The sequence below is a fragment of the Marmota monax genome, unplaced genomic scaffold (assembly GCF_021218885.2).
Source record: "Marmota monax isolate L192 unplaced genomic scaffold, Marmota_monax_Labrador192_F-V1.1 WCK01_AAM20220418_F8-fsc00014, whole genome shotgun sequence".
Taxonomy (NCBI): Eukaryota; Metazoa; Chordata; class Mammalia; order Rodentia; family Sciuridae; genus Marmota; species Marmota monax.
In genome coordinates, this window is record NW_026695222.1 from 3389204 (window position 1) to 3416582 (window position 27379).

General features: G+C 35.8%; 3 protein-coding genes across 4 annotated transcripts; all 3 read left to right on the top strand.

Annotated features, from left to right (window-relative positions):
- The first annotated feature begins 282 nt into the window (after positions 1-282).
- On the top strand, positions 283-17981 carry LOC124085416 (uncharacterized). Of its 2 annotated transcripts, none has more exons than XM_058575559.1 (3): positions 283-437; positions 12230-12460; positions 17763-17981. In XM_058575559.1, the coding sequence occupies exon 2, from the start codon at positions 12251-12253 to the stop codon at positions 12440-12442; it is 192 nt and encodes a 63-aa protein (XP_058431542.1). In that variant the 5' UTR covers positions 283-437; positions 12230-12250; the 3' UTR covers positions 12443-12460; positions 17763-17981. The 2 variants fall into 2 exon arrangements, with proteins under 2 accessions (XP_058431542.1, XP_058431541.1); XM_058575558.1 differs by lacking the exon at positions 283-437 and adding an exon at positions 488-626.
- Positions 17805-18159, top strand: LOC131423142 (uncharacterized). The gene has a single exon (XM_058575560.1). It carries the CDS (start codon positions 17805-17807, stop codon positions 17955-17957), a length of 153 nt encoding a protein of 50 aa, XP_058431543.1. The 3' UTR covers positions 17958-18159.
- Mkks (MKKS centrosomal shuttling protein) lies at positions 18160-26453 on the top strand. The gene is made up of 4 exons (XM_046433071.2): positions 18160-19154; positions 21778-21953; positions 22988-23098; positions 25167-26453. The coding sequence occupies exons 1-4, from the start codon at positions 18170-18172 to the stop codon at positions 25605-25607; spliced, it is 1713 nt and encodes a 570-aa protein (XP_046289027.1). The 5' UTR covers positions 18160-18169; the 3' UTR covers positions 25608-26453.
- The last annotated feature ends 926 nt before the right edge of the window (positions 26454-27379 follow it).

Below are 27379 nucleotides of genomic sequence, written 5' to 3' on the forward strand. Positions count from 1 at the left end.
TCGCCCTCGAACCAACAATGGAGACAGGACATGAAAATTAATTAGTGAAGAGCATCCATTTCCCATGTCCTGGGGCTTGCGTAAGAACTGAAGGCGGAAGCGTCCAAGACGGCAACCAGGTATCACTGCGCATGTCCGCTCTCCAGCCAATCCGGGGAAGTTTTGGCGATCGCTTTTTTTTTTCCCCCTAATTTTCAAAGCAGAGGTCCAGGGAGGCGGGGTCTAGTATTGAGTGACAGAATCAGGCGCTGTGTGATTGGTCAAGTCAGGTAGCACAGAGTGCCAAGAATGACTAACTAGTATCCAGTTCATCCAGTAAATATTCGTCAAGTGCGCTTCAAAAGACAACTCTGTACCCTTTTGATGTGTTGTTCCAATTTGATGTGTTTAACTTTTCAGTTTCAACAATTTGCCGAACTGCGCCCCAGTTCTTTCCGGTAAGTGCCTCCGCTATCATTGGAGCGGAGAAGAGAACGGACCAGTCCGGCGCCAGCCGCAGAACTGCGCATGCGCCGAGGCTCCGCACGGGGCGAAGGTTGCCAGGATCCGGGGCTGCAGCGGAGTGAAGTGCGGTCTCCCGTGCCTGGTGCCGACGGTGGCGGCCTAGGAAAGCAGCTGGTGGGCAGGTGAGAAAGGTGCAACCCCAGGCGGAACATCTCTCTATCTCTCTCCAGCTTAAGAAGAGAGGAGGCTTGTAGGTCTCCCCGCCGCCCCGCGCACACACAAAGGTCGTGGCGTCCTCTCTTCCCTTAGGGGCGGAGCCAAGGAGGAGGCTGCCCCTCCAAGAGGCTGAGGACTTTCATTTAAAATAGCTTAGATTGTAAATACTTGCTGGTGAGATATGGATGGCTAAAAAGTGTTCAGTATGTAGGCAAAATTGGAATAGAGCTTCCCGCACACTCACCTGCACTGTGCAGTAGATGGGTAAGGTGTTCTAGGGAAAGCCCCAATTGCACTTGCGTCCCATCTTCCAACAGGACCTGTGTAATTCCTACACTGGGAAGGGCCAGCCAAATGGGGAGGATGTATATTTTCTCTTAGGCTGTTAAGGATGGAGGCTACTGCCTGGTGTGGAACTGGATGGTAGAACTGTTGACACCATGGTCATACCAACTGTAGGAAAGCAGAAACAGGACTTAGGGCTGTTGACAATATTAAGGAGATCGAAATACATTGAAAATGGAAGAGATCCCTTGAGATCATGTTCATCTTTCTCACAGATGGGACCAACCCCCAATTCTGTTGCTGTTTCAGAAACTTAGTGTGGCAGTTTCATTCATTAACATGGTCAATTTTTCCATTAAGGAATGTATATGTGAGTGTGACACTGATTTAGAAGATACACCAGTGACCAGCAGGCAGGTCCTGGAGCTTGATGGGGGGAGAAAGGGTAAACATGTACACCCATAAATGAACAAGTTATTTCTAGAATCTACGTTATTTTTTCTGAGAAGCAGACTTTGAGATTTGTGGGCAGAGTATTTATTTGAGAGGACTTTCTTGGATCATCACCAATGAAGAAAGGAAGCAGAATTAGGCAGATAGAAATAAGTCTAGTAGCAAAACAGGTGCAGTGGTGCAAGCCTGTATTGCCTGCTACTTCAGAGGCTGAGGCAGGAGGATTTTCAAGTTTAGTGCCATTCCTGGCAACTTAGCCAGACCCTGTCTCAAAAAAAAAAAAAGATTGAGGTTGTAGCTCTGTGGTAAAACAACCTCCAGGGTCCAATTCCCAATACCAAAAAGCAAAGCAAAAACAAAAGAAAAAGAAGGATTTTTTTTCTTTTGAGATGAATTCAAAGAATATAGAGAAAATAAGTATGGTTTTGAAAATGAATCAACTCAAGCAGAGATTTTATACAGTAGTATTTTGTGAGTTCTTTTTTCCTTCTCAAGCTTGTATTCTTCCAAAAGTCAAGAATCATGCCTTATTGATCTTGGTGTTTTCCCCTGAGCCTATCATGGTATTCCTAGCATGTAATAGACAAGAAGAGTAAGTGAACATGTGAATAAAATTCATGTCACACATCCTTCAAAGTTGGTAAGCCCTAAATGATGTGGGCATAGAGACATGATTGTATTTGGATCAATCTTTACAATATTTCCTAATTTTATAAATTATAATCAAATATTAGAATATTAATGGCATTGATTGAACAGGAGTCTCTAGACTCCTGTTTATATATGATGTATATTAGAGCTAATATACTTCACTAGTAATAGCTTTCATGTATTGGGCACTTCCCACATACTGGGCACTTTACTAAGCTATGAATATTACATATATGGATATATAATATATATATATATATTTTATATATATATATCTAATTTTCATAATGTAGCTCCATATTGCAGATTACAAAATTGAGATAGGAAAGAGTTTGCCAAAGTTGATAACTTATTTGTGATGGAGGTTAGAATTGATTCTTATCATTACTCAAAGCCTTTGCTCTTAAATAACTAGTGTTTCTGAAAATGAAGGTCAAGGTCAAGTCTCTTTCACACTCGGACTCTCACATTTAATCATTTGGCAACCATAATTTTATTAGCTATTATTGCAGAAACAAACACGAAATGATTCCCATCTTTGTACTTTGCTCTTTTAGTGTTCCTATTTCTTTCACAGTTGGTTTACCTAGCTCTCACAAACTAGATTGTTAAATGTCCTAATTCATCCTAGATTCTTGATTACAGAATCACACCGTTCTTCACAATAGAAATACCCCTAAAAACCACAGAACCTCTTTCTTGAGAGTCTAGGTATTTTTACTCCTTTCTGATTTCCCAGAGAAGCGGGGCATTCATTCATGTCCTCTTCTGATCTTGTTACATTCCAGATTAATGCTAGAATTTTTTTTTCAAATAATCAAAATAATAATAATAATAGGTAGCCAGCGCTGAGCCCAGACTAAGTGCCAGGTATTGTGCCAACTGCACAACCACCTTGTGATATGGAAGTCACTATTATGCTCCTTTTTTGAATGATAGTACTGAGGCATAGTGAGATTAAGTGATTCATCCAAGGCCAGGTGGCCAAAGGTAAAGTGGTAAGGTATAAATTCAGAGTCCAAGTGGTATGACTCTGAATCACCACATGGCAATGCATTCCTACTAAAAGGATTTATTGTACATTACATTCTGAAAACTGGCAGGCAGAAACTAAATCCTGATGGGCTTTTTATGCTGTATTAGGAAATTTAGATTTTACCCTCCAGTCAAAAATGTCCCTAAAGTCTTCTGAGCAAGGCAGAAACACAATTGCATTTGGTTTGGTTTTTGTTTTGTTTTGCAAAATGTGTTAAAAGTAAAAAATGCATTAGTGGGAGTTGACTGGAACAGTGGTTTAAACTTTAGCTTCAAGATTATCTAGAAAATGTATTAAAGCACAGATTACTTGGCACCGCCTTAGCGTTTATGATTCAGTGGGCCAGAGGCAACCTGAGAATTTGCATTTCTAGTAAGTTCCCTGGTGATGGCTAATGCTACTGTTGAAGAGACCATGTTGGGAATTAGTGGGCTAAGCAAGAAGGTCATTTGAGACTCCAGTAAGGGTCTGACTGTGGCCATGGGGAAAGATCATGTCAGATGGCAGGATGTGGAAACCAAATTGCAGAGTGAGGAAAAGGGCAGGATCCACTATATGGAGGTTTCTGGATCAAATGGCTTAATATATAATGCCTTTTTTAAAAAAAAATATAGGAAATTTAAGTAGAACAGCACTTTGGGAAGGAAAGGATTTAAACAATGGTTTTAAACCATTTTGGGGAACAAGTGAAAAGTGAACAGTATCAGTTGGATAGGACTTATGGACAGGTCTAAGCCAGAGACAGGTCTAAGCCAGAGGTGAAGGTGCAGGGGCTCTAAGTGGATGCTTTATAATACAAATACAGAGTGTGAAGAAACTACCTAGAATCAACCAAAGACTGATCTTTGATGAGGATGAATAGGTAGGTGGAAATCAAGGAGTCATTAAAGAAAACGGAGAAGGGACAGAGTCCAAAGTCCTTAACAAGTTTTAAAAACACATAAAATGCTTCAGAGAGATCAAGTAAAGAGATGGGTTGGTGGTGATTGTTATGGTTTGGATCTTAAATGTCCCCCAAAGCCAACAGCTTGGTTGTCAGTCATCCTGTATTGCTATTGGGAGGCAGTGGAATCTTTAGGACTTGGGGCCAAGTGGAAGGAAGTTAGGTCGGTGGAGGTGTGCCCCTGAGGGGATATTAGGACTCCATCCCATTTCTCCCTCTCTTTTCCCACCAACTGTGAGGTGAGCAATTGGAAGCTTCCCACCATGGTGTACTGTGCTGCTGCAGACCCAAAGCAATGGGGCCAGGCTACCGTGGACTGAAATCATTAGCCAAAATAAGTCTGTCTGTTTTTCAGTTGTTTTTCTCAACTGTTTTATCACAGTGATGGAAAGTGACTAAGGCAGTGATCTTTATGGTCAGAGTAATTTCCATGGAGAATGGAACAAAAGCAGATTAGTTGGTTTGAAGATGGAATGAGAAGATACCCTAGAAAAAGGTGCATTATTTGAAAAGAATGCAATTATGTGATATCTGGAAAGTAGAGTGGTAAAGGGCAGTTGCTTTAGGGAGCTTCCATTTGGTTCTCTTCAATGAAGAAAATTGGCTGTGGTTATGCAAAGGAAGAAGAATGGGAGGTTGGAGATAGAAGAGAGGAGATTATGGCATTAGAACCCTGAAGACATGGTAGAAAGTGGGACTGGAACATAAGTGACAGGAGTACTAGTTCCTCCTTTTAGACAATGGAAAAGGAGGTTGAGGTCTGAGACAGACAGGTTTTTGCAAGTGGGGCAGAATGTTAAGGGTGTTAATTCCCCATAGCCATAATGTCCTCTGGTCAATAGGTTACCACAGAAAGAGAAACAAAGGTAGAAAGAAAAATGAAAATCTCAGCAATGGTAAGAAATAGAAATTAGTCCTTTGGGAATTCAGAGAAGACCAGGGACCTATGAATCACTGCTGGAACACTAAGGTCCAAATCAACTGGACTTTAAACTGGAGCAGTCTGGCTACTTGCATGATATACATCCCCTTCTCTCCCACCAACCCCAGGATCAAGTGACAGCCATAATGTAAAATCAGCAAAAGGGGATGGACAAATTCTGAGACAACTCTGATAAGTCACACAGCCTGCCAGTAGGCTGACTCTCATGTCTTGTTAGTCACTAGTCAGTGATTCACTTCATATTTTGAACTTCCTACAATTAGTGAACCTCCCATGTAAGATTTATGATACTTTTAGTATATCATTTTTAATTATAAATACATTGAATTTACAAAGCAAGAGGGAATAGTAAAAACCTTAAAGTATTTACATGTATTCATTTTAACCTTCACTGTACAGATGATTTTTGATATATCTGTGCAGATCCATTTTTGATGTATCTGTACTCAGCAGCCTGGCTGCTGGATGTAGGTCAGTCTGACCTTGAATGGTGGGGTAATGTCAGTGGTAGGATTTTGTAGGATTCATTCTTCCTGAATTAAAGAATATCTCTAGTCTTTGTTTTTTAACAAAACTAGAAAAGTCTAGCAAAACTGATGTTATTTTCTATTTTCGGTGACAGAAAAAGAAAATACTGTTTTTTGCCATACTTGTTAATTGATTAGGTATGAAAATAACATTAATTTAAAAAAAAAATTTAATGGATGTGTAAGAACATAAAAAATTGTGCATAAGAATGAGATACCGTGATAATAATAAGAATCATGTAATGTGTCAATACATGTACAAATTCAGTTAAACAGATCCATCTTCCCAAACATTTGTCATTTCTTTATGGTAAAAATTCTCAAAATCTTTTCTTCTAGCTTTTTTTGCTGTCCTTTCTAATGTGTACACAAAAGTGCCAAAATCTGAACTTCTGTATTAAAAATTGAGGATTAAAAAAACTTTTTAACACCAATGATTGGAATTTAGAATGAGAAATTCACAAATACCTGAGGCCAACATTGTAATCATAAAAGAAAAGGCTTTGTGTAGTCCCAGTAAATTTCATGAAATATAATCACAGAAGATGGGTTGATTAATTGTCTGACTTTCTAATGACTTCATGATTAAATTATATTGTATTCAAGCTAATAGAACTGTTTTTCAAGTATTTTAAGCAGAGTAGCAATGAAGATTTTTTTTTAATTTACTTTACACTGTGTCCAAAACACCAGCAGATGGCGCCCAGCAAGCCCCATAGGCAAAATGAGAATCTGATAAAATATTCCCTGTAGCTAGGTTTTTGTAGATCTAATTTTGTAATGAGAAATAATAAAACTTGATGGATTTGACACTGTGCTACATAGAAAGAGTAATCTGACAACCTAGAGCCAGCTGTTTGAGATTTTCAAGGAAACATAACTGCTTATTGCCCTTTACCTTACTATCCAGTTTTGTCACCTGGAAAACTTGATTTAGCTTGGAATGTAACAGATTCCAGAAAACTCATCAGAGACCCTAATGATAGAAACTGAAGAAGCAGTAATCTCTTTAATGCAAACTAGGGAAAGGAAAAGTTGTCATCTTAGAAATGAATTAAAGGAAGAATATGATCTGGGGTTTAGCTTAATGATAGAACACTTACCTAGCATTTGTTAGCCCCACCCCGGCTCAATACCCATCACCACACACCAAAAACAAAAAGAGAAAGGAAAGGAAAAAGAGAATATGGTCAAAAGCATAAGTCTCAATATTTTCTTTTCTTGACTTTTAAGTTTGTAAGTACTCAAAAAGATTGCAGCATCTGTAATGAGTTGGAGGTATAGCAGGCTTCCTCCCCTTAGGTTCATTAACATCTTCCTGTCCATTCTGTGTTGAGAACTAAGCTAAAGAAAATGAGCTAAACAGCCCAGCTAATCTTAACTCTAATTTTGAACAGGTGACATGAGACCACTGTTAAGAACACTGACATACTTGGCATGAGAATCAGAATATGCCAGGCTGACATGCTAGGCTAATTGACCTCAGTGACCTCACAAGTGTCCACCACATACTCTGATGTTCTTGTCCTCATCATGCCCTGGAAATTCTGAGACTGTACTGTCAGGCTGAGATGCAAATTTTTTTTGTTGTTTTATTTGTTCATTTGTTTTTGGTTCTGAGGATTGAACTCAGGGGTGCTCAACCACTGAACCACATCCCCCACCCTTTTTAATATTTTATTTAAAGACAGGTTCTCACTAAGTTGCTTAGGGCCTCATTAAGTAGCTGAAGCAGGCTTTGAAACTTGTGATCCTCCTGCTTCAGCTTCCTGCTTGAATTACAGGTGTGCACCACCCCACTGTGCCTGACAGGATGCTAATGTTTGACTTTTGAGAACTATTTAATAGAATATCAGTTGAGCCTTTTAAGATCCCAGAACCAAAATTGAGTGCCACAACTAATTGACAGTAATCCTAGAGTCAATCATTTAGTGAGTCCTCATTTATAAAATGGTCTTCTGGTTTCACAAAGTTGCTATGAAAACAAAACAAAATGAATATGAAACTTTTTGAATAATGCATGATGTGTATTTTTGAGAGAAAGGTATTAAAAAGCATAATCTGAATGAAGATTGTCTCTAAACTTTTGTCTACACCTAACAAAAGGCATTTCAATGACTAAAATAATGTCTGCCCTTTGTTGCTTGACTTAAGATTTATCCATCTCACTTCATTCTCTTGAAATGACTTATTTTAGGGAGTAGCCTTTTTATTGCTCTTTAAACAGATCATTCATTGTAAGCAGATTCTTAAATTGTTTTAAACTCAGGAATCTCTGAGCTAGCTTATATCCATGTAAGCTAGTTCCACACCACTTGGAATGACTTGCCAAGTGTTTTGAGGGAAGGACTCTCAAGGTAAAATGTATGTATTTTAAGTTTGTTTCCCAAATTGGATCTCCCAGTCTCCTTGCTGCTCAGCACTATGAACCTTGGTAAAAGTCAAGATTTTTTAAAACCTTTTTGTCAAGTCCATTTTAAAAACAAGTTAGGGCTGAGATGTAGCTCAGTGGCAAAGTGTCTGCCTTGCATTCGCAAAGCCCTGGGTTCAACCCCCATTTCCAGAAAAGACAAAAAAAAAAAAAAAAAAACCTTTTGGGCTGGCGGTGTAGCTCAGTGATAGAGTGCCTACCTTGTACATGTGAGGCACTGGGTTCAATCCTCAGTACCACGTAAAAATAAATAAATGATATTGTGTCCATCTATAACTAATTTTTTAAAAAAGCTAAAAAATCTGTTAACTCTGAATTATCCTGAAAAATTTATCCTGAAAAGCAGCATGTAGTGAAGATCAATATTTACAAGAATATTTGTCAACAGGAATTGGTCAAATTAGGCTATCTCCATAGAAGCAAATGCTGTACAGCAATAAAAAATGATAATGAAGTTGAGAAGAAAAGATTACAAAACAATATATATGTTATAATTCCTTTTTTTAAAAGTTGTTGGTGGACATTTATTTTATTCATTTCTTTATATGAGGTGCTGAGGATTGAACCCAGTGCCTCACACATGCTAGGCAAATGCTCTACCAGTGAACCACATGATTCCCTTTTTTAAACCAAAAAGATTTTAGATTTCTTTTTCTTATTTCCTTATTCCTTTTCTGTACTTACTAATTTTAAAAAGTAAGCCTATAATATTAGAAAAGGGCAGTAATGCCAATTTTCATTTTGAAAAAACCCAAAGAAAATTTGAGAAGAAATAGTGTTAAAATTGCATCCCCAAAATGTGTTTGATTGTAAAAGCTCCACAAGAGGTTATGGACAAAATGAATCACACATTTCCTCACTCCCATATCCAATATGAAATTTTAGAACTATATTGCCTTTTTCTTAAAACTAGCTGTGAGCCTTACTCAGGCAATAGAAGACATGTAATATGCTGGGAAGCTGTTCAGGGAAGTAAAGTAGGTTAAAGTTACATGTCAGTGCCATTTTAAAGGAGTGCATGTTCCACCTTGCTGGGCAGGGATGAACTAGTGTGTATTCAGTGTGACCATACTCTCTATGCGGATTAAATGCAAAGACTCTAAAAGGACTTTGTAAAATAAAAAGCTCTATTCCGATCCTAATCATTTTTTAAACCTCTCAAAGGACAACAGGATAATCTGTCAGAAAATAGTTTCCTGCTCTCTCACCTCCATTAACAAAATCAATATGTGAGATCAAGGAAATGAGAACACGTAGGTGTTCAGTAAACATTAAAGCAGTTAATCTTAAATCAGTCATTAGTAACCCGGAAGTGCTATGTGGGCCTCAGTGATGTTTGACAAATAGTTTTCAGCCACAATAGGTAGTAATTCCTAGATTTAACTTAATCTAAATCTCATAAAGGATACATAGCTCCTCAAGTTGTCCAGATGGAAAGAAAAATAAGTCTATTAAACACAGTGTACATAAACATATGTTACTTCTTTTGTCTTTAACTCACAAATATCCAGAATATGGGGGCTAACTTGATCCTAGTCTGATATCCCGCTCTCACTCTTATCAAGGATGGGTCACAATACATCACATCATACTATGATCTCTATATAGAGAACAGCAAACATTTAGAAATATTGCTGTTATAAATAGGAATTTAATTCATTCTGAAATTTAGAGTTTATTAGTCCCTATTTTATAATTATATCCTTTGACCAAACTTTTTTTTTTTTTTTGTAAGCTGCTTTTCTAAAAGCTTATGATTTTCAGAGAAAAAAACTAACAGATGTTGGAATAATGTTCATGTTGGAATAATGATCATGGAGAAGTAAATGGTGAATAGCAGAGATGTCATCAGTTAAAAGTAATGTGGCTTTATGACCTTATTTTGAAAATGACAGGGGTGCTAAAGACATCTTGAGTACTGAGAAGACTGGATTTGAATGAAGTGTCTCTGATAGCTTTCCATCACTGTGACAAAATACCTGAGATTAATCAATTTATAAGGAGGAAAGGATTATTGTAGCTCTCAGTTTCGGAGGTTCAGACTGTTTGGTTCATTGCTCGTGTGCTGTGGCAAGGCAGTACATCATTGTGGAAGAATATAGTGGAGGAAGCTGCTTATCTCCTGGTGACCAGGAAGCAGAGCAGGAAAGAGGCAGGTGTCCCAGTGGCCCCTTCAAGGACCCTACCTAGTGAAAAACTAACTTCCTTCCACTAGGCCCCACCTCTTAAACATTCTAGCACCCTCCATTAGCATGATAGGCCTGCAGCCAAACCTTTAGCATTTGGGCATTTGGGAAACGCCTATCCAAACAATGGCATTCTCTTCTAGACCTTTAGTTCAATGTATGTTGTGGACCAGAATGTCACATGTCAGTCAACACAAGCCATTTGACTTTAGTGCAGCCCTTGTCCTTCCTTTAGGAAATAAACCTTATTAGAATTCCTCCCTCATTACTCCAAGTTACCTAATTCCCTCTCCCAGTTATTGTATTACTATCAAATCTCAAACATTCTATAAAGATGTTTGCACAGTGGGCTTCACAATCAAATTCATCATAAGACAGGTATTTATGATTGATTTCCTCCAAAAATGAAACATAATTTTAGCAATAAAAGATATAGTCTCAATCTGGGAACAGTGGCACACATCTGCAGTCCTGGCTACTAGGGAGACTAAGACAAGAGGACCACAAGTTTGAGCAGGTTGCAAGACCCTGCCTCAAAATACTTTAAAAAGGTCCAGGGATGTAGCTTAGTGGTAGAGCAACCTTGAGTTTAATCCTTGGTAATCCCCCCACTTCATACACACACACACACACAAAAGGTATTGTCCCTAAAGGTTGCAAAGTTTTCAGGATACCAGAGCACTTTAGAAACGGAAAGGCCATATAAAATACTTTCAATTTCAAAGTAGGTCATGTTTTTTTCATCTAGTGCTTTAAGTTTAGCAGCAGAATCCTTACAATATGTGAATTTAGACCTTGGGGAGAAATGTTTTCTGTTGCTGGGAATAATATGTTTGTTTATAAGCATAATGCTTGCAGCCTTCTATTTATTTTTAATATACAGAACACAGTTCAGGCTTTTTAGCTCAGTACTACTGTATTTTAATACTGATTTAAGTATTATTAAATAAATAGAAATTCTGTTTAGACATTTTTCTAGTGACATTTATATAAAATGTATAGTAATTGAGGAGATTTCATTATACTAAATAACTCATAGGTGCAATTGAAGCAAATTTTTGGCATGACCCACAGGATGGAGCAGGCTGTATCCTTCTGGGCTTAAAAAGAAATTTGAAGAATGAGACCATTTGTATCATCACAATCTATAAGGTAGTCACTAATGAGTGCCCCTTAAATATAAAAGTGTAAGGAAGCTTTAAAGGTTATCTGGACTTGAGTTCACAAAAATGAACAGATCTCAGAACAGAGCTTTCCTGGACCATGCTTTCCAAATCAAAGATAAGAAAAAAATCTATTTTAAATACCAACTGGCTTTATATAACAAGACAATTTTCTAGTCCCAATATCTTCTGCAAACTTGTTTGATAGTAACTAGTAGTTCATGGCAAACATTCTAAAATGCAGTGGTTGAATACCTAAGTGTGGACATAACATTCATTCATTCTGATTCAGAGGTCCCAAAGCAGGGTTTTTTGCTGCAATTGGAATCTGTACTTAGTCATTCTAATCTCATTGAAACATCCCTTAAATCATTTTGCAATGGGGAACCTAAACTGTTACTGCATTTTTGTTTTGTTTGTTTATTTTTTAATGTATTTTTTAGGTGTGAATGGACACAACATAATGCCTTTATTTTTATGTGGTGCTGAGGATCGAACCCGGGTCCCAGCTGTGCTAGGCGAGTGCTATACCACTGAGCCACAATCCCAGCCCCTGTTACTGCATGTTTAAAGATTAAGAATTTGATTATTCTGTTCAAATTGTGACTGAACATAATTATGAAAAACAAAAATAAGAGTCAAGAGAGAGCTGAGTGTTATACCACTTGCCCTACAGCACAATGTTGGGTTTGATCCCCAGTGGATCAAAAATTAATTAAATTAAAAGGTGTATATATCTTTCTCGGCTGATAATGTCATTGACTAAAAGTTAAGAATTGCTTTGTATGTCTCCCCAGGCTGAGTTCCTGATATCCCTTTGTGTCTACAATATATCTCTTTTACATATTATAACTAAAATTGTTTAAGTCATCTCTTATTGGTGTGCTGTGTAGTGCTTGTAGTGGTTTGTAGATTCGATTTGAGGGAGTCTGTTTTGTAATCTTTTCCTAGGTACACTGATGCCAAAGGACTATGACCTTTCAGAACTTCTTGAGAGACTACAAAGTTCTGATTGTCATGGTACCTTTAATTGGGCTTATACATTTGGGGTGGCACAAAATCAAAAGCAGCCCTGTCTTCCAAGTACCTAATAAGGACAACATTCCTGAGCCCGATAATCTAGCACTCACAAGTCCACCGAAGAGCCAAATCCAAGGGAAATAGTAGGCTTGCAGCTTGCAGGTAAGTTTCCTTTAATCTGGTCAATCATACTGTATGTTCCAATATGGGAAACTTGATTTTATAGAGCACTGGCAAGAAAAAAGCCAAATTCACAAGTGAGCTGTTGCTTTTATCATGACCCACATTCTTCTTTTTTCCAAGACAAAATGAGTTGTTTCATTCCTTAGCATCTATTATTTTAGCTTTAAAATAATTTGTTCCTTTTGAGTTACTAAAATTAAAAGAATGTAGTTAATTAATTCAGAGCTATGGTCCCTCATTCATAATTCCAAAATCCAAGTAGTTCTAAAAACCAAAATGTCTGTCCTAACTTGTTTGACCATAAAACTTGATTTTAATTGACATCAGGTAATTTATAGTGTTTACCTCATTTAAAATGAAATTTTTAATTTCACTGCAGAAATGTTATGTTTGATTATGAGTGTCGTATTACATCATAGTCATTGACTATGGACATGTACTGACTTTTTGATTATAGATGTTTATACAACATTATATTCGTAAAATCCAAGAAATTCTGAACTGTGAAACTCACCTGGCCTTAAGGGATCCAGGTAAAGAAATGTGACCCTATAATTGTAAAATATTTTCCATTTTAATACACTTTTTGGATTTTGAGGTAGGGATCATTCTTTAAATTTTGGCATAAGGTAGGTCATTTTAAGGTTTTGCTCCTTAATACAAGCAGAACCTTGATCCAGTTTTCTTAATTTATAAGAGGTGTGAAATTTTGACTTGTGATAAGACTATGATATAATTACTGGTTGCAACATTATATTAAATCAAGATTTTATTTTTAAATATTCATAAGGAAAAATGGGAAAGTGTGGTTTAAAATATTAGATACTTATTTAATGTAAAAAGTGAACTTAAAAGAATAACCCTCAGATATTCCTTGTAAAATTTTCTTTTTGTAGGAGGAATTTTAAAGGGTATGAGCAGAGAGTTACAGCATTTATTAGATGCTTCATTTTTATGTATAAGGTCATGAGAACATGATAGTGTATGTATGTTGTAGTTGATGTTTTTCCCTGTAACTCACATCATAAGAGCATAAGGGCCAAAGTCAAACATTGTGAGGGGGATTTCCTTGTGCAAAAAGAAATATGAGGAATATGAGTTAAGGTATTCTTGGAGGAAAAATAAAGTTGAAAAAAGAAAGTATCTCCTTTAAAAGATTAGGCAAATACAGTAAAAGCTTTAAATGTCAATGCAGCAATAGTTAGGATAGTCTTAGAAGTGAATACCACTGGTCAGGCAAATGGAAGCAGATATTTAAACAGGCTTTGGGTAAGCAAAAGTTAAAACCAGATTTTAGAGTGGATTAAACACTTGATTCCAAATAGTTTTTGAAGTACATCAAAAGAATATACTATATTTTTTCCCTTTTTATTTTTACTTTTATTATAGAAAATTATAAACAGACCTAAAAATAAAAGATAGAATACTGAACCCTCAAGTGGCCATCACCCATCTCTGACACTTTCCTGCACTTTGCCAATCTTTTATTCATCCTTTCAGTTTTTTTAATTGCTAAAATATTTTATAGCAACTCCCAAGCACCACTGTGTAGCTCTTCAGTATACATCCTTTAACAGTAATAGCAAACACATGTATAAACATACAACTACATTTGCATTATCACACTGAGAAAATTGTCAATAATTCCTTACTTTAACTTGATACCCAGAGCCATGTTTATATTTATGTATTTGTCTTTAAAAATATATTGGAATTCATATCCAAACAAGATCCACATATACTGCATTTGATAAATAATATCTCTTTCAAAACTATTAAATATCCCCTGCTGGTCTACTTTTTAAAAAACATTCTGAATTTGGTCAGTTGCACTTTTTTTGTTTGTTTGTTTGTTTTGTCATTTAACGAATTCCTCTCTCCCCTGATTTTCTGTAATCTGGAAGTTAAATGAAAAGGTTTACTTGAAATTGGCCTAATTTTTTAAAAATAAGAAGACTCCATGGATAGGATATATCTCCTAGGTATTCATGTTGTTTCACATATAACATCTGGTCCAATTTTGGTGTTGCTAACATTAATAAGTAAGTTATCAGTCTAATCTCTCCATTATAAAGTTCTTCATTAGTCCCTTACTTAATAAATTATTAACATCTCTTGGTGATCACTGCACTAATCTTGGAATTGGTATACTTTTCTGTAAAAGGACCAAATAGTTTGCCTTGCAAACCATATAATCTCTGTTCCAACCACTCAACTTTCTGTTGTAGCATATAAAAGAATTTATATACAATGTGTGATAAGCCTGATTGCATTCTAATAGAACTTTATTTACAAAAACAGGCAACAGGCTGCCTGTGATTCCTGGACTTAATTAACCAGCCAGTGTGATGACATAATCCATTATTTCATTGGGGGTACCAAATTCTTTATCATTCCTTCTATAATTTATTAGGTAAAACAACTTCCTCTCAACTACTTGGTTACCACAAAATACATTTATACAGAAAAGACAAAAATAAATGCTCTATTTCCCTTTATTGAGTTTTAAAATAATGAGTTAGTGCTCTAGTAGCTTAGGGATTTTGTTTTGGATGTCAGTATGAATTTGTGAGTTTACATATATTTCACTTATCTCATTCCATTACAGCCACCATTTTGTTTAGTGCTCAAATTGTCCCATCTTGGATTCTGTCCAAGTTGACTCCTACAACTTATTTTTTCCCTGTGACCTTTTGATATAACCCAGGGAGTCTTTGATAACATCCTTAGTTTTTGACAGAAAACTTGTAGTAGCTCAATTTGTGTATTTCTTGCTTCAGACCTAAAATCAGCCATTTTTCTAAAGAACCCTAAATCCTTTTAGGAGAAACTTTTTACCTGTTTTTATTTCTTTAAATCATATTGGGTATATTATATATGGTATATTATCTCTTAATTTGGAAAGCAGTCATGTAAGTTTTACTGTTATTTTAGCTAAGTATCCATTGTTGAAAAACAATTTAAAAAATCATCTGCCAGCCCTGTGCATTTAGGAACAATCAAAACCATGCCTCTGATGGTAATTTAGAATTATGGGTCACATAAGAGATTCTTAGCCAGGCGTGATGGTACATACCTATAATCCCAGCTGTTCATATGGTTGAGACGGGAGGATCTCAAGTTCAAGGCCAGCCTCAGCAATTTAGTAAGACCCTGTCTCAAAAAAGGCTGGGGATGTAGCTCAGTGATAAATGACCATGGTTTCAGTCCCCAGTGTCACCCAAAAAAAAGTTTTAATAGGACTGAACTGACACCTCCAAACATATTCTCCAAACCAGCCCCAATATTGTTTCATTTCTTTTTCTTAATTTGTTGAGATGTAAACGAGTGACCATGAATAAGTAAGTTTTTACCTCTTCAAAATGATTTGGGTGTCACCAACACTTTCAGTGATTTCTTCCCTTTTCAGTTTGTACAGATACTAGCCGCCATAAGACTTGATTACTGGTCCCCTTACCTTAGGACTGTTAAAAGTTGCCAATGTGGCATTCTACTTTGAAAAGTAATGTGTTGTTATACATTGAAAAACTTTTCTAACTAGAAAAATTATTTTATTAGTCAAAGTTTGTATTATTGTTTATATATGTATAAATTTTAAAACGTGCAAATTACCATATATACCTAAGGTTTCATTAAGTGTGTTTCTCAGATTTTTCTGAATCTGAAATTATACTTCAATATCTTGACTGTTCCTGGCATAAAATACAAAATTTTTGTTTTTGTTTTTTTCCTTCCTCATGCTATTTTTTTTAAAGTTCCTTTAGGTTAGGAATAAAGCTGGCGATAGTTGCCTTCTTTATTTGAGCCCCGTTGCCATGGTTACAGCCCTTTAACTAAATTGAGAGCAGTAACCAAAATAGCAGTTTGCATAACATTCCCTCTTCTCCTCACCTCTTTGCATGTCCTCAGATCACCATTTTGGTCTATATCACCATACTGTGCCATAATCTACCTTAAGAAATACTTTGGGATGAGTAGTTAGTTTTATTAATGGTGAGTACTCTTCACAAAGCTGCATATTTTGTATATTTCGGAAAGTAACTAATTATAGTCTAAACCTTCAAAACACCAGTCCTCGAAAGGTTAAGGCTTGTGATCTGAGATTTTTGTTCTTTTCACACATTGTGATTAAGGTGTCAGGATTTTATCTCTCAAGTACACTATTTATCACCTTCTTAGGTCATTTATTACTGTATTTCTTCTTGTCCACTTGGTATATGATAACACTTTATGGTATGTAGACTTTTTGAGATAAAAGTTGTAAATCAGATCCTACTTTTCTCTTTGTTACTTTGCCTGTTCCTTAGTTTTTGTATTTATTGTCATTAGCCAGCATTTTGGTAATAATTAGTTGGTTAGAACATCAAAAACTGAAAATCAGTGATTGGTAGAGTGTATCTATAAAAAAAAAATCAGCTCTGGAGGCTGGGGTTGTGGCTCAGTAGAGCACTCGCATAGCACGTGCGAGGCCCTGGGTTCGATCCTCAGCACCACATAAAAATAAATAAAATAATGGTATTGTGTCCAACTACAACTAAAGATACAGATATTTTTTAAAAATCAGCTCTGATTTTAGCCAATATTTAAGATATGATATATACATTGATATAGTATGTTGTACAGATTGGTTCAGCTAAATGTACATTATGTATTAGTACAACACTTACCTTGTTTTCATAATTATTTACAAGCACAATTTGATATAAATTCATTTTTTTCAGACCCCAAAGCAGAGAAAAGTTATAAAAACATAATGTTAAATCTTCCTGTAAAAGATAAAAAAATATTTGACACTAAGACTCACAAACCAGATTCCTGATTTTATAATAGTACATGTCTATCTAGAAGTGTGTCCTATTCAAATTATTATACTCTAGCCTTCCTAGCTGTATTGTTCCCAAGTCAATGAAATGTAAGTACTTTTTTCTTAATTTATTTTTTAGTTGGACACAATATCTTTATTTATTATTTTTATGTGGTGCTGCGGATCAAACCCAGGGCCTTGCACATGCTAGGCAAGCGCTCTACCACTGAGCCACAACCCCAGCCCAAAGTACTTTTTCTTATGGGAGAGATTCATTGAACAATAAAGAAATATTAAGTCTTAGTTGGTTTACTCTCTCATATTCTGGAGGCTTGTGACAGTTTGAGTTCCATATATATATATATATATATATATATATATATATATATGGAGCAGAGCATTAAAATAAATTATTAAATTGCAGTCTATAAAATGTAGAATTATTTCTCTAAAATGTTGTATTTTTATTTCTTACAGAAAGAAGCAGCTTTGAATCAGAGCTTGATATTAAAAGAAGAAATGAAAAGCACCAGTTGGATTAGAAAGAACTGGCTTCTTGTAGCTGGGGTGTCTTTCATAGGTGTCCACCTTGGAACATACTTTATACAAAGGGCTGCAAAACAGTCCATAAAATCTCAGTCTGTAGGCAAACAAAAGAGTATTGAAGAATGAATTGAAATAAATGTTTGCAATTAATGATATGTCACTAAATCATATTCTGATAATCTTCAGAAACAAAACTATTTAATAGCCATATTGCTGCATATTCAGACCTTCATTTCTAAAGAATATATTTTTAATGTTAATACACATGACAATGCAGTAAACAGAAAAATATGGTTAATAAAATAAAAGCTGTCATCACAAGTTACAACTGAAGTAATATGTCTCGTTTAGAAGCTAAGAAACCCTCATTGTGTAAAAGTGAACCACTTACAAGTGATACAGTCAGAGCCACACTCTCTGTCCTAAAAGGAGTCTTAACATCTTGCTACGGCCCTTCAGGTAGGCTGAAGCAGCTGCACAACGGCCTGGGAGGTTATGTGTGCACAACATCACAGTCCTCAGCCCTGCTCAGTAACCTGTCAGTCACCCATCCCACATTAAAGATCCTGACAACTTCTGTGCAGAATCATGTGTCCTGCTTCAGTGACTGTGGCTTATTTACAGCCATTCTTTGCTGCAACCTGATTGAAAATGCCAAAAAAACAGATTTGACACCCACCACCGTCATTAAATTAAATAAACATCTTTTGAGTCTCTGCACTAATTATCTCAAGTCAGAGGCCTGTGGTTGTCGAATTCCAGTTGACTTTAGTAGTACTCAGATCCTCCTTTGTTTGGTTCGCAGTATTTTAAGGAGTAAGCCTGCCTGCATGCTCATCAGAAAGGAAGTAGATCACATCAGTGCTTTGATCCTGAGAGCCTTCTTGCTTACAATTCCAGAAAACACAGAAGAACATATCATTTTAGGAAAGAGTATAATTGTACCATTAAAAGGTCAGAAAGTTACAGATTCTACTGTATTACCTGGAATACTTATTGAAATGTCTGAAGCTCAATTAATGAGGATGTTACCTATCAAAAAATCAAGTGCCCTCAAGGTGGCACTCTTTTGTACATCTTTATCTGGAGACTTTTCTGACACTGGAGAGGGAACCCTGGTGGTCAGTTACAGGATGTCTCTTGAAAATGCAGCCCTGGACCAGTTGCTTAACCTAGGAAGGCAACTTATTAGTGACCACGTAGATCTTGTCCTGTGCCAAAAGGTTATACACCCATCTTTGAAACAGTTCCTCAGTATACATCACGTTATTGCCATAGACAGAGTTGGAGTGGCTTTGATGGAACCCCTGAGCAAAGTGACAGGTAAAAAGCACTCTTGACTTTTGCCCCTTAGAGTTAATAAATCATTTGTTTAAACAGAGAGTTTATTGGTTTGTGACACTGTTAACATCTTGAAAAATTGTAGAAGCTGCCAACCTCACAACATGTTGTGGGTATCATTTCTGACAGCAAAGGTTGTTTCTGGAAAAGATCCCCTGTTGTTCACTTAATAAACATGGAGCTGCTGTGGCCATTTTCTGTGTATTTTCAACCCAAAAGTATACTGCAGAGTCTTTCATAACCTAATTCCCCAATATTCTACAGATAATTGAGAAATTTGACATCATCATAAGGTCTTTCATACTTTACCCAAAATTTTTATACTACTTAACTTGCAAAGCTTTTAAATCATGTTACACTCAGAAGGTAATTTTATAACTGGGATACCACCTTTTCTTCACTTTTATTATAATGCCAATGGATTTCTGTACTTCTGCCCAAATAGTTGTTCCAAGCTGGGTGCAGGAAGGGTGCATGTGTGTACACACACATGTATGTTTTATCTTTAAGTATCAATATTTCCAGCTGAGCTCTTGAGAACCAAGGTCATTTACTCTGAACACTATAGCAGGCCTAGTTCATAGCAGGTGCTCCAGAATGTTTGCTGAACTGGTGGTAATATATGTTACCACCAATTAGGTAAAGAATTATAGTGGGCAGAAGAGTCATTGAGTGTCACAAATTGATCAAATTAAAAGCACTAGTATACCAGGTTCATATTCACCTGTTAGAGCCAAAGAAAAATAAGCTGAAGAGCTCCTGATTCATGCCACTTGTTTCAGTATTGCATTGACATCCTATCAGACAATCATTTAGTTCTGCATTGATTGCAATTCTTTTTGGAGGTGGAGGTCTTACTGTGTTCCCCATTGCTCATCTCAAACCCCTGGGCTCAAGTGATCCAACTCAGCCTCCCATATAGCTGGGACTACAGGTGTGCACCACTGTGCCCAGTCTGCAATTTTTAAGTTACTAAAGCATTGTTAAAGTTCACTATAGTCTTTTGTTACAGATAGTCAAAAAGCAGTATGTATGCCAAGCATTAAATATATCTCTGTTATTTACCTTTGTAAAACTGTCAAATGATCATCAAAGTGAAAAATTATTGAGAATAAATGGAAATAATTCTTTGGAACTCATTGCTGATGTTGTAGGTCAGACTCATATCCTTAAGTATCTACCAACTGTCCATGATCTGGCAGTTTACAGCTTATGAATATGGGCTATTCTGGCTTATTCAGTGTTTAAAGTATGGGACATTTTCCCATATTTCCACAATATTATAAATGGAGACTCAGTTTCCACACTAGTTCACTGTTGTTTTTTAACTCACATGTACCTAGAACATGGCTTTAAACATTTAATACCATCAGTTTAAGAAAGTTGACCCAAGGGGGTAAATTGCTCAGGGTGCAGTATAATATTCAAATGTTAAACTGGAATTTTTATTTTTTTAAAAGCTTGGTCTAGTTTTATTATATAAATTTAATTACATCTGGAGATTTTGCAAACTTTCAGTACATACTTCTCCCTTAATAACCTTATTTCTATTTGCAATTGTAAAATTTTACTGATTGCCTATGCAGTTGGAAGGATAAAATACTTAAGAACAACAAATTGAAATAAGTTACATTTTAGCATAATTTAAGTAGCTATTTACATAAAAATAGTTACTATGCCGAAATAAAAATCCTATATGTTCCCTAAATAGATACCCAAAGGAATTCAATTTCAGAACTATTTGGATAGTTTAATTCGTTTAAGATTGAGATGTAATGCCTTTAAAAAACATTCACATCACTCTTATTCCAGATTAGTGAGTTCTTTTTTTTATTATTATTATTTTATTATTTATTTATTATTATTTATTATTTTATTATTATTATTAGTTGTTCAAAACATTACATAGTTCTTGACATCATATTTTATACATTTGATTCAAGTGGGTTATGAACTCCCATTTTTACCCCGTATACAGATTGCAGAATCACATCGGTTACACATCCACGTTTTTACATATTGCCATACTAGTGTCTGTTGTATTCTGTTGCCTTTCCTATCCTCTACTATCCCCCCTCCCCTCCCCTCTCTTCCCCTCCCATCTTCTCTCTCTACCCCATCTACTGTAATTTATTTCTCTCCCTTGTTTTTTTTTCCCTTTCCCCTCACTTCCTCTTATATGTAATTTTGTATAACAATGAGGGTCTCCTTCCATTTCCATGCAATTTCCCTTCTCTCTCCCTTTGGTGATCTCTGAATGGGGTTTCAAGGTTCTTGGGCTTTTAAAAATGTATGCAAAATTTTGTGTGCCTGTCTCTGGCAAGAGCACAAAATAAATTCTAACAAATGTTCAAAGAAGTAAGTAAACCAAAAGAACCTTTGCTTTATTTGCATGTCATTTGAATAGATTACTAATAGAGGTTTAAGAAGATGCATTTTATTACTTTATCTCAAATTTAATATTTTAAATGATAAGCTTTTGTGGAATTTTTATATTGGCTAGGAATAAGAGTTAATTTATTTACATTTATTAATTTTAAATGGTTATTTGGTCCACCTTTGCTTAGACATTTTGTTTTCTATTCTTTTAAAAAAAAAAATACAGGAACACAACCTATTGGTTCCATAGGCTCCATATCTCCTAGTAGTTATGGAATTGTGAAAGAATTCTGCACTGCAAAATTTGGCTCCAAGCATTTTTTTCATCTTATTCCTAATGAAGCAACTATCTGCAGCTTGCTTCTCTGCAACAGAAATGACACTGCCTGGGATGAGCTGAAAGTAAGTAATAACTTTGAATTTCATATCCAAGGGCTGAGGCAGGGGTGAAATAGTCAGTCAACAGGTTCTCAATAGTTTTTTTCACATTAGTGAGCCATGCTTCTTAATTTTCCCCTCTTCCATAACTTCAGCAGGGTATACAAAGCAAGAACAAAAATGACAGAAGTGGGGGGCTGATTGTGAAGCTCAGTTGTTAAATATGTGCTATGTATAAAAAAAAAAGTTACAAGTAAGCTAATTTAATTGCAGTATTATGGTAGACTTGACACAGGTTGCCATTCCTTATTTCTGCTATTTACAAGAAATTTAAGAAGTCATTGATAGGAAATTTTCTTTTTCTTCCTTTCTTTTTCTTTTTCTTTTTTTTTTTAATATGATGGTGAGAATTGAATCGAGGGAGCACTCTACCATTGGACTGTATCCCCAGCCCTCACTTTTCCTTAAGAAATTAATTTGAATTGTGTACTCTTTGATGTGAACATATATGAATAATTCACTTCAAAAGTGAGTTCTTAAGTCAATACTATCATCCACCTCTTAGTAGAGTTTATTATTCTCTGCCAACAATACACATGCAACTTTTATTTAAGGGAAGTGATAAACTCTGATATCAATCACAAGTTTATAAAGTTTTATAAAGATTCATGTTTTATAAAGTTTATAAAGATTCCTTGGTGAATCAAAGTCTGTATGTTTTAAGTACCCACCAGTCTTGCTGACTCAGATGTTTTGAATCCCTATATTTATGAATCCTAATTTAAAGAGATCAATATATATGAAAAAATATTGATCTAACAGTATATTGATCTAATAAAAAATATTGATGAAAACAGACTTCTGGCTAAAGTAACTTTCTTCAGTCTCAAATCTTTATTATCCCAAAATGTATTCATCACATTACAACCTTGACCAAGCAGATTTCATTGTCAACTGAAATCGGACTCTTGTTAGTCCATGATGTATGTTATATTAAGAGCATGGTTGTATTTCTTCATGGATCTGGTGTGTCTGATTCAGACTTGATTCTTTTTTAGCTCACATGTCAAGCAGCACTGCACGTCTTGCAGTTAACAATCAAGGAACCATGGGCTTTGTTGGGAGGTGGATGTACAGAAACTCATTTGGCTGCATTTATTAGATACAAGGTAAGATTAATAGCCCTTTTAAAATTACCGAATTCTCAGCAACTTGTGTTCTGTGAGATGATAAGCCAAATCACCCTAAAACCATTCGTGCTTAATTATTCAGAAGCCTAACTTAGATATTATGTTTGAGAACCCTTGAGGAAAATAACATTATAAATATGAAATAAGATCTTTATTGCAATGATTATTGCAAATCTAATTCTTTAACAAATTACCCCATTTGAGTATTGTTTACATGGACTACATGTTGAAACTAGCATTCTATTTTGGAGACTTCTAATATTAAAGATCTTAACTACCAAAATTCAACACTAATTAATGTTAACAGCTAAAGGGCTGAGAATCCACAAAAATACTTCTGTATCTTCTGGGGCATCAAGGAAAAAACTTAATTTCATTTATTAAAGCATTTCAGATATTATATTTTACTATAGTTTTTATTTTGGTTTCTATATGGTGTGTATTAATTCTTTAATTTTTTATTGGCCTAGGAAACTCCATTTCCTGACAGTTGACAGATAAGTTTAGTGTAACATAGTTGTGAATAATTATTTTATAAGTCCTATCCTACTTCATTTAAAGATGAATACAAAAAGGTATACCTGTTTTTAATCAGCTTTTTCATTGCTGTGACCAAAACATCCAACAAGAACAAGATAGAGGAGGAAATGTTTATTTTGACATTCATGGTTTCAGAGGTCTAAATCCTAAAATGGTTGGCATCATAGCTCTGGGCCCAAGATTAAGGCAAACACTGTGTTTGAAGGGCTTGTGTGAGTTAGCTGGCCAGGCTTGGATCCCTTAACCTGATTGGTCATAGTAAAATTGCACACTTCCTGTCCTGGAGGAAGGCAGCTCAGGACATGGCAGTCAGGAAGCAGAAAGAGCTTCACTCACCAGAGACAAAATATAAACCCCAAAGGCAAGCCCCCAGTGACCAACATCCTTCAGCCACACCCTACCTGCCTACAGTTACCACCCCATTAATTCATATCAGTGAATTAATGCACTAACTAGAACTCAATCATTTCAATCTTCTCGCCCTTCTTTCATTGTTTCACACATGAACTTTTGAGGGACACCTAAACCAAAACTATGTGGTCTCCAGATATTGATAGTTGATTGACTGCATCAACCAGAATCACTGAGATGTTCTGCAGAGCTTCCAGTGAGTGATTAGAGTTGGAAAGAGAGTAAACTTTTCTTATAGACATGCCCTTCCCTACACTTCCCCTAGTAACTTAAAATCTATTTGAAGATAAAGCCAATTCATGAAAAGTTATCAAAATGCACATTATAAAAAACAAAATCCATGCCAATTAGTGATTCTGAGTGGACAATAATTTAATCTGCAAATGGAGCTGAGTAAACTGGACAAAGCGTTTTAGAGGAAGTATCTTGTTAAGGTTCTGGGGATGTGGGGGAAATATGTTCCAAAAAAAGAAGTAGTCACTGTTTTTTAGTAGTAGGGATATATGAACTTTTAAAATCATCATTCAGTTAGTTCACTATTATTTTTCTGTCTTAAGAAATTTCTACAATAATATTTTCAGAATAGTGAAACCAAAAAGCTGATTAAATCTTATTACCTTTTAAGAAAAATTGATGTGAAAATTGTCCGTTCCCCAAATGATGTCTTAGTAATATGTGCATTCTCATTTTAAGCAAATCTCAAACATTCTGATGATATGATAAGTACTTCATTTGGGACATTAGTCTTCAGGAACTTTCCTGAGTGCATAAAAACAAATATAAAACATGTATATGCCTTGACTTTTATATATTACATTAAGGCAATCATTCAGAATAAGCTGGTGGGGTTATTCTTATACATTTATTGTAGTAACAGGACAGGGAGTGTACAATTTTGCTATGACCAATCAGGTTAAGGGATCCAAGCCTAGCCAGCTGACTCACACAAGCCCATTAGAATTGTTGTCCAATCTTGTAGTAAATGAAGGTACATAGTAACTCTATGAATAAGACTTTGATCAAAGTATCTTATTTTTCTGAAATATTTTTATATTAATCACCCTGTATGTGTTCTCAATGGTTTATTACTCTTTAGGCTCGTAATGAACCAGAAAGCATTCTCACAGATGATGGGTGTACTCAAGCAGAACTTCAACTAGTTGCTGAAGCATTTTGCAGTGCTCTCGAGTCTCTTGCTGGCTCTTTAGAGCATGATGGAGGTGAAATTGTCACTGATATGAAGTATGGACACTTTTGGTCAGTTCAGGGAGATTGTCCCTCTGTTGTCAACTGGCCAGATTTACTTTCACGATGTGGTTGTGGATTATACAGTAGCCAGGAAGAACTCAGCTGGTCTTTCTTACGAAGCTCATGCCATCCTTTTGCACCACAATCCTGCCTTCCACATGAAACTGTGGGCCCAGCTAGCAATCTGACTCTGGACTGTTTGACTGCTAAGCTTAGTGGCCTACAGGTGGCTGTAGAGACAGCCAATTTGATTTTAGATCTTTCATATGTCATCGAAGATAAAAACTGATATAAGAGAATCACATATTTATATTATGAGACAAATAAACTTGTCAGATATCAATTAAGAAAAATCCCAAAAAAACAAATGCCAAATGTCTTCTGTGATATAAGGGGGGTGACTCAAAATGGGGTAGGGAGGAAGAGCATGAGAAGAAAATTACCTCCAGATAGGGAAAAGAGGTGGGAGGGAAAGGGAGGGGAAAGGGAATTGCATGGAAGATGGAAGGAGACCCTCATGGTTATAAAAATACATGTATGACGATGTGAGAAAAAAAAAAAGAATTGTGTCATATTCGATTGGGTAGAGAGAAATGATGGGAGGGGAGGGGAGGGGAAGGGGGGAAAGGAAGGACAGCAGAATAAAATAGACATTATTATTGCTGTGTGTATATATGTGACTACATGACCAATATGATTCTGCAACCTGTACACTCAGAAAAATGAGAAATTATATCCCATCTGATTCAAATGTATGATATCAAGGTCATTGTACTGTCATGTGTAACTAATTAAAACAAATAAAACATTTTTAAAAATATATAAAAAAACAAAACAAAAAACAACAAAAAAAATTGCCAAACAAAAAAGAAAAATAGTGAGTGGATTGTTCTCTAAAGGCCTGTTCTGTATATATAGACAAATGACTCATAAAATTATAGACATACTTACTTAAGGTATGATTCTTGATTAGAAATATCACAGAATAATAACAATCTTAAGCATTATTAAAGATGTTGTAGTAATCTTAGGGATTCCACAGGGACTACTGTACATTGTTCCAAATTTTTATTATTATTGTTTTAACATCATTCTAAGAACATACAGAAATAAAAAAAATTCCTAATTCTTGTTATAGTTTGTGTATACTTATTATAAATATTTTACAATGAATAGCAATTGCATATGCTTAAAATATAAAATTAAATTATAAAATATCATAAAGCATCCAGTCCATGTAGCTCATTCAAAAGAAGTATTAGGCCAGGTGCAGTGGCACACGCCTGTAAATCCCAATGGCTTGGGAGGCTGAGGCAGAAGGATCAAGAGTTCAAAGCCAGCCTCAACAAAAAGCGAGGCACTAAGCAATTCAGTGAGATCCTGTCTCTAAATAAAATACAAAATGGGGCCAGGGATGTGGCTCAGTGGTTGAGTGCCCCTGAGTTCAATCTCTGGTACCCCCCCCCCCCAAAAAAAAAGTGTTAAACTGCACACTTAGTGAAATTTCACTTTTCTCAGTTCCCTTTATCTCAGACTCTGTTACTCAGTGGTTAAGTAATTGAATTAGAAGCTAGTTTGCCTTAAGTTGCTGGTTTGTATTCACAGCTCCACATTTTTGTTATTTTAAGGAAATGTGTGATTAGGGGGAAAAGTCAGTTTATATAATAGCTAAGACTAAAACAACTTTGTAATGTCTTCATGTTTAAAGTGGGAGGAAGAACTGATTTGTTTTTAGAGCAGAGTTTCCCAGCCTTCCTGCTATTGACATTCTAAACCAGATAATTATTATTTCCCCCAGTACTGGAGATTGAACATGGGCCTCACAGGCCTCACATATACTATGCAGGCACTCTCCCACTGAGCTATATCCCCGATCCCTAAATCAGATACTTCTTTAACCTGCAGGGTTGTCCTATGTATTACAGAATGTTTAACAGCACCCCAGCCTCCATTCACTAAATGCCAATATCACACCCAAGTTTAAAACCAAAATGTGTCCAGATATTGCCTAATTTCTCCTGGGAAAGCAAAACTGTCCTTGGCTGAAAACCACTCTTCTAG

Bases quoted from the DNA above. Each gene is read 5' to 3' on its own strand.
- LOC124085416 (XM_058575559.1), top strand. From the start codon at position 12,251: ATGACCTTTCAGAACTTCTTGAGAGACTACAAAGTTCTGATTGTCATG.
- LOC131423142 (XM_058575560.1), top strand. From the start codon at position 17,805: ATGAAAAGCACCAGTTGGATTAGAAAGAACTGGCTTCTTGTAGCTGGG.
- Mkks (XM_046433071.2), top strand. From the start codon at position 18,170: ATGTCTCGTTTAGAAGCTAAGAAACCCTCATTGTGTAAAAGTGAACCA. The intron at 21,954-22,987 runs GTAAGTAATAAC...ATTCTTTTTTAG, and splicing joins CTGCCTGGGATGAGCTGAAA to CTCACATGTCAAGCAGCACT. The intron at 23,099-25,166 runs GTAAGATTAATA...ATTACTCTTTAG, and splicing joins CTGCATTTATTAGATACAAG to GCTCGTAATGAACCAGAAAG.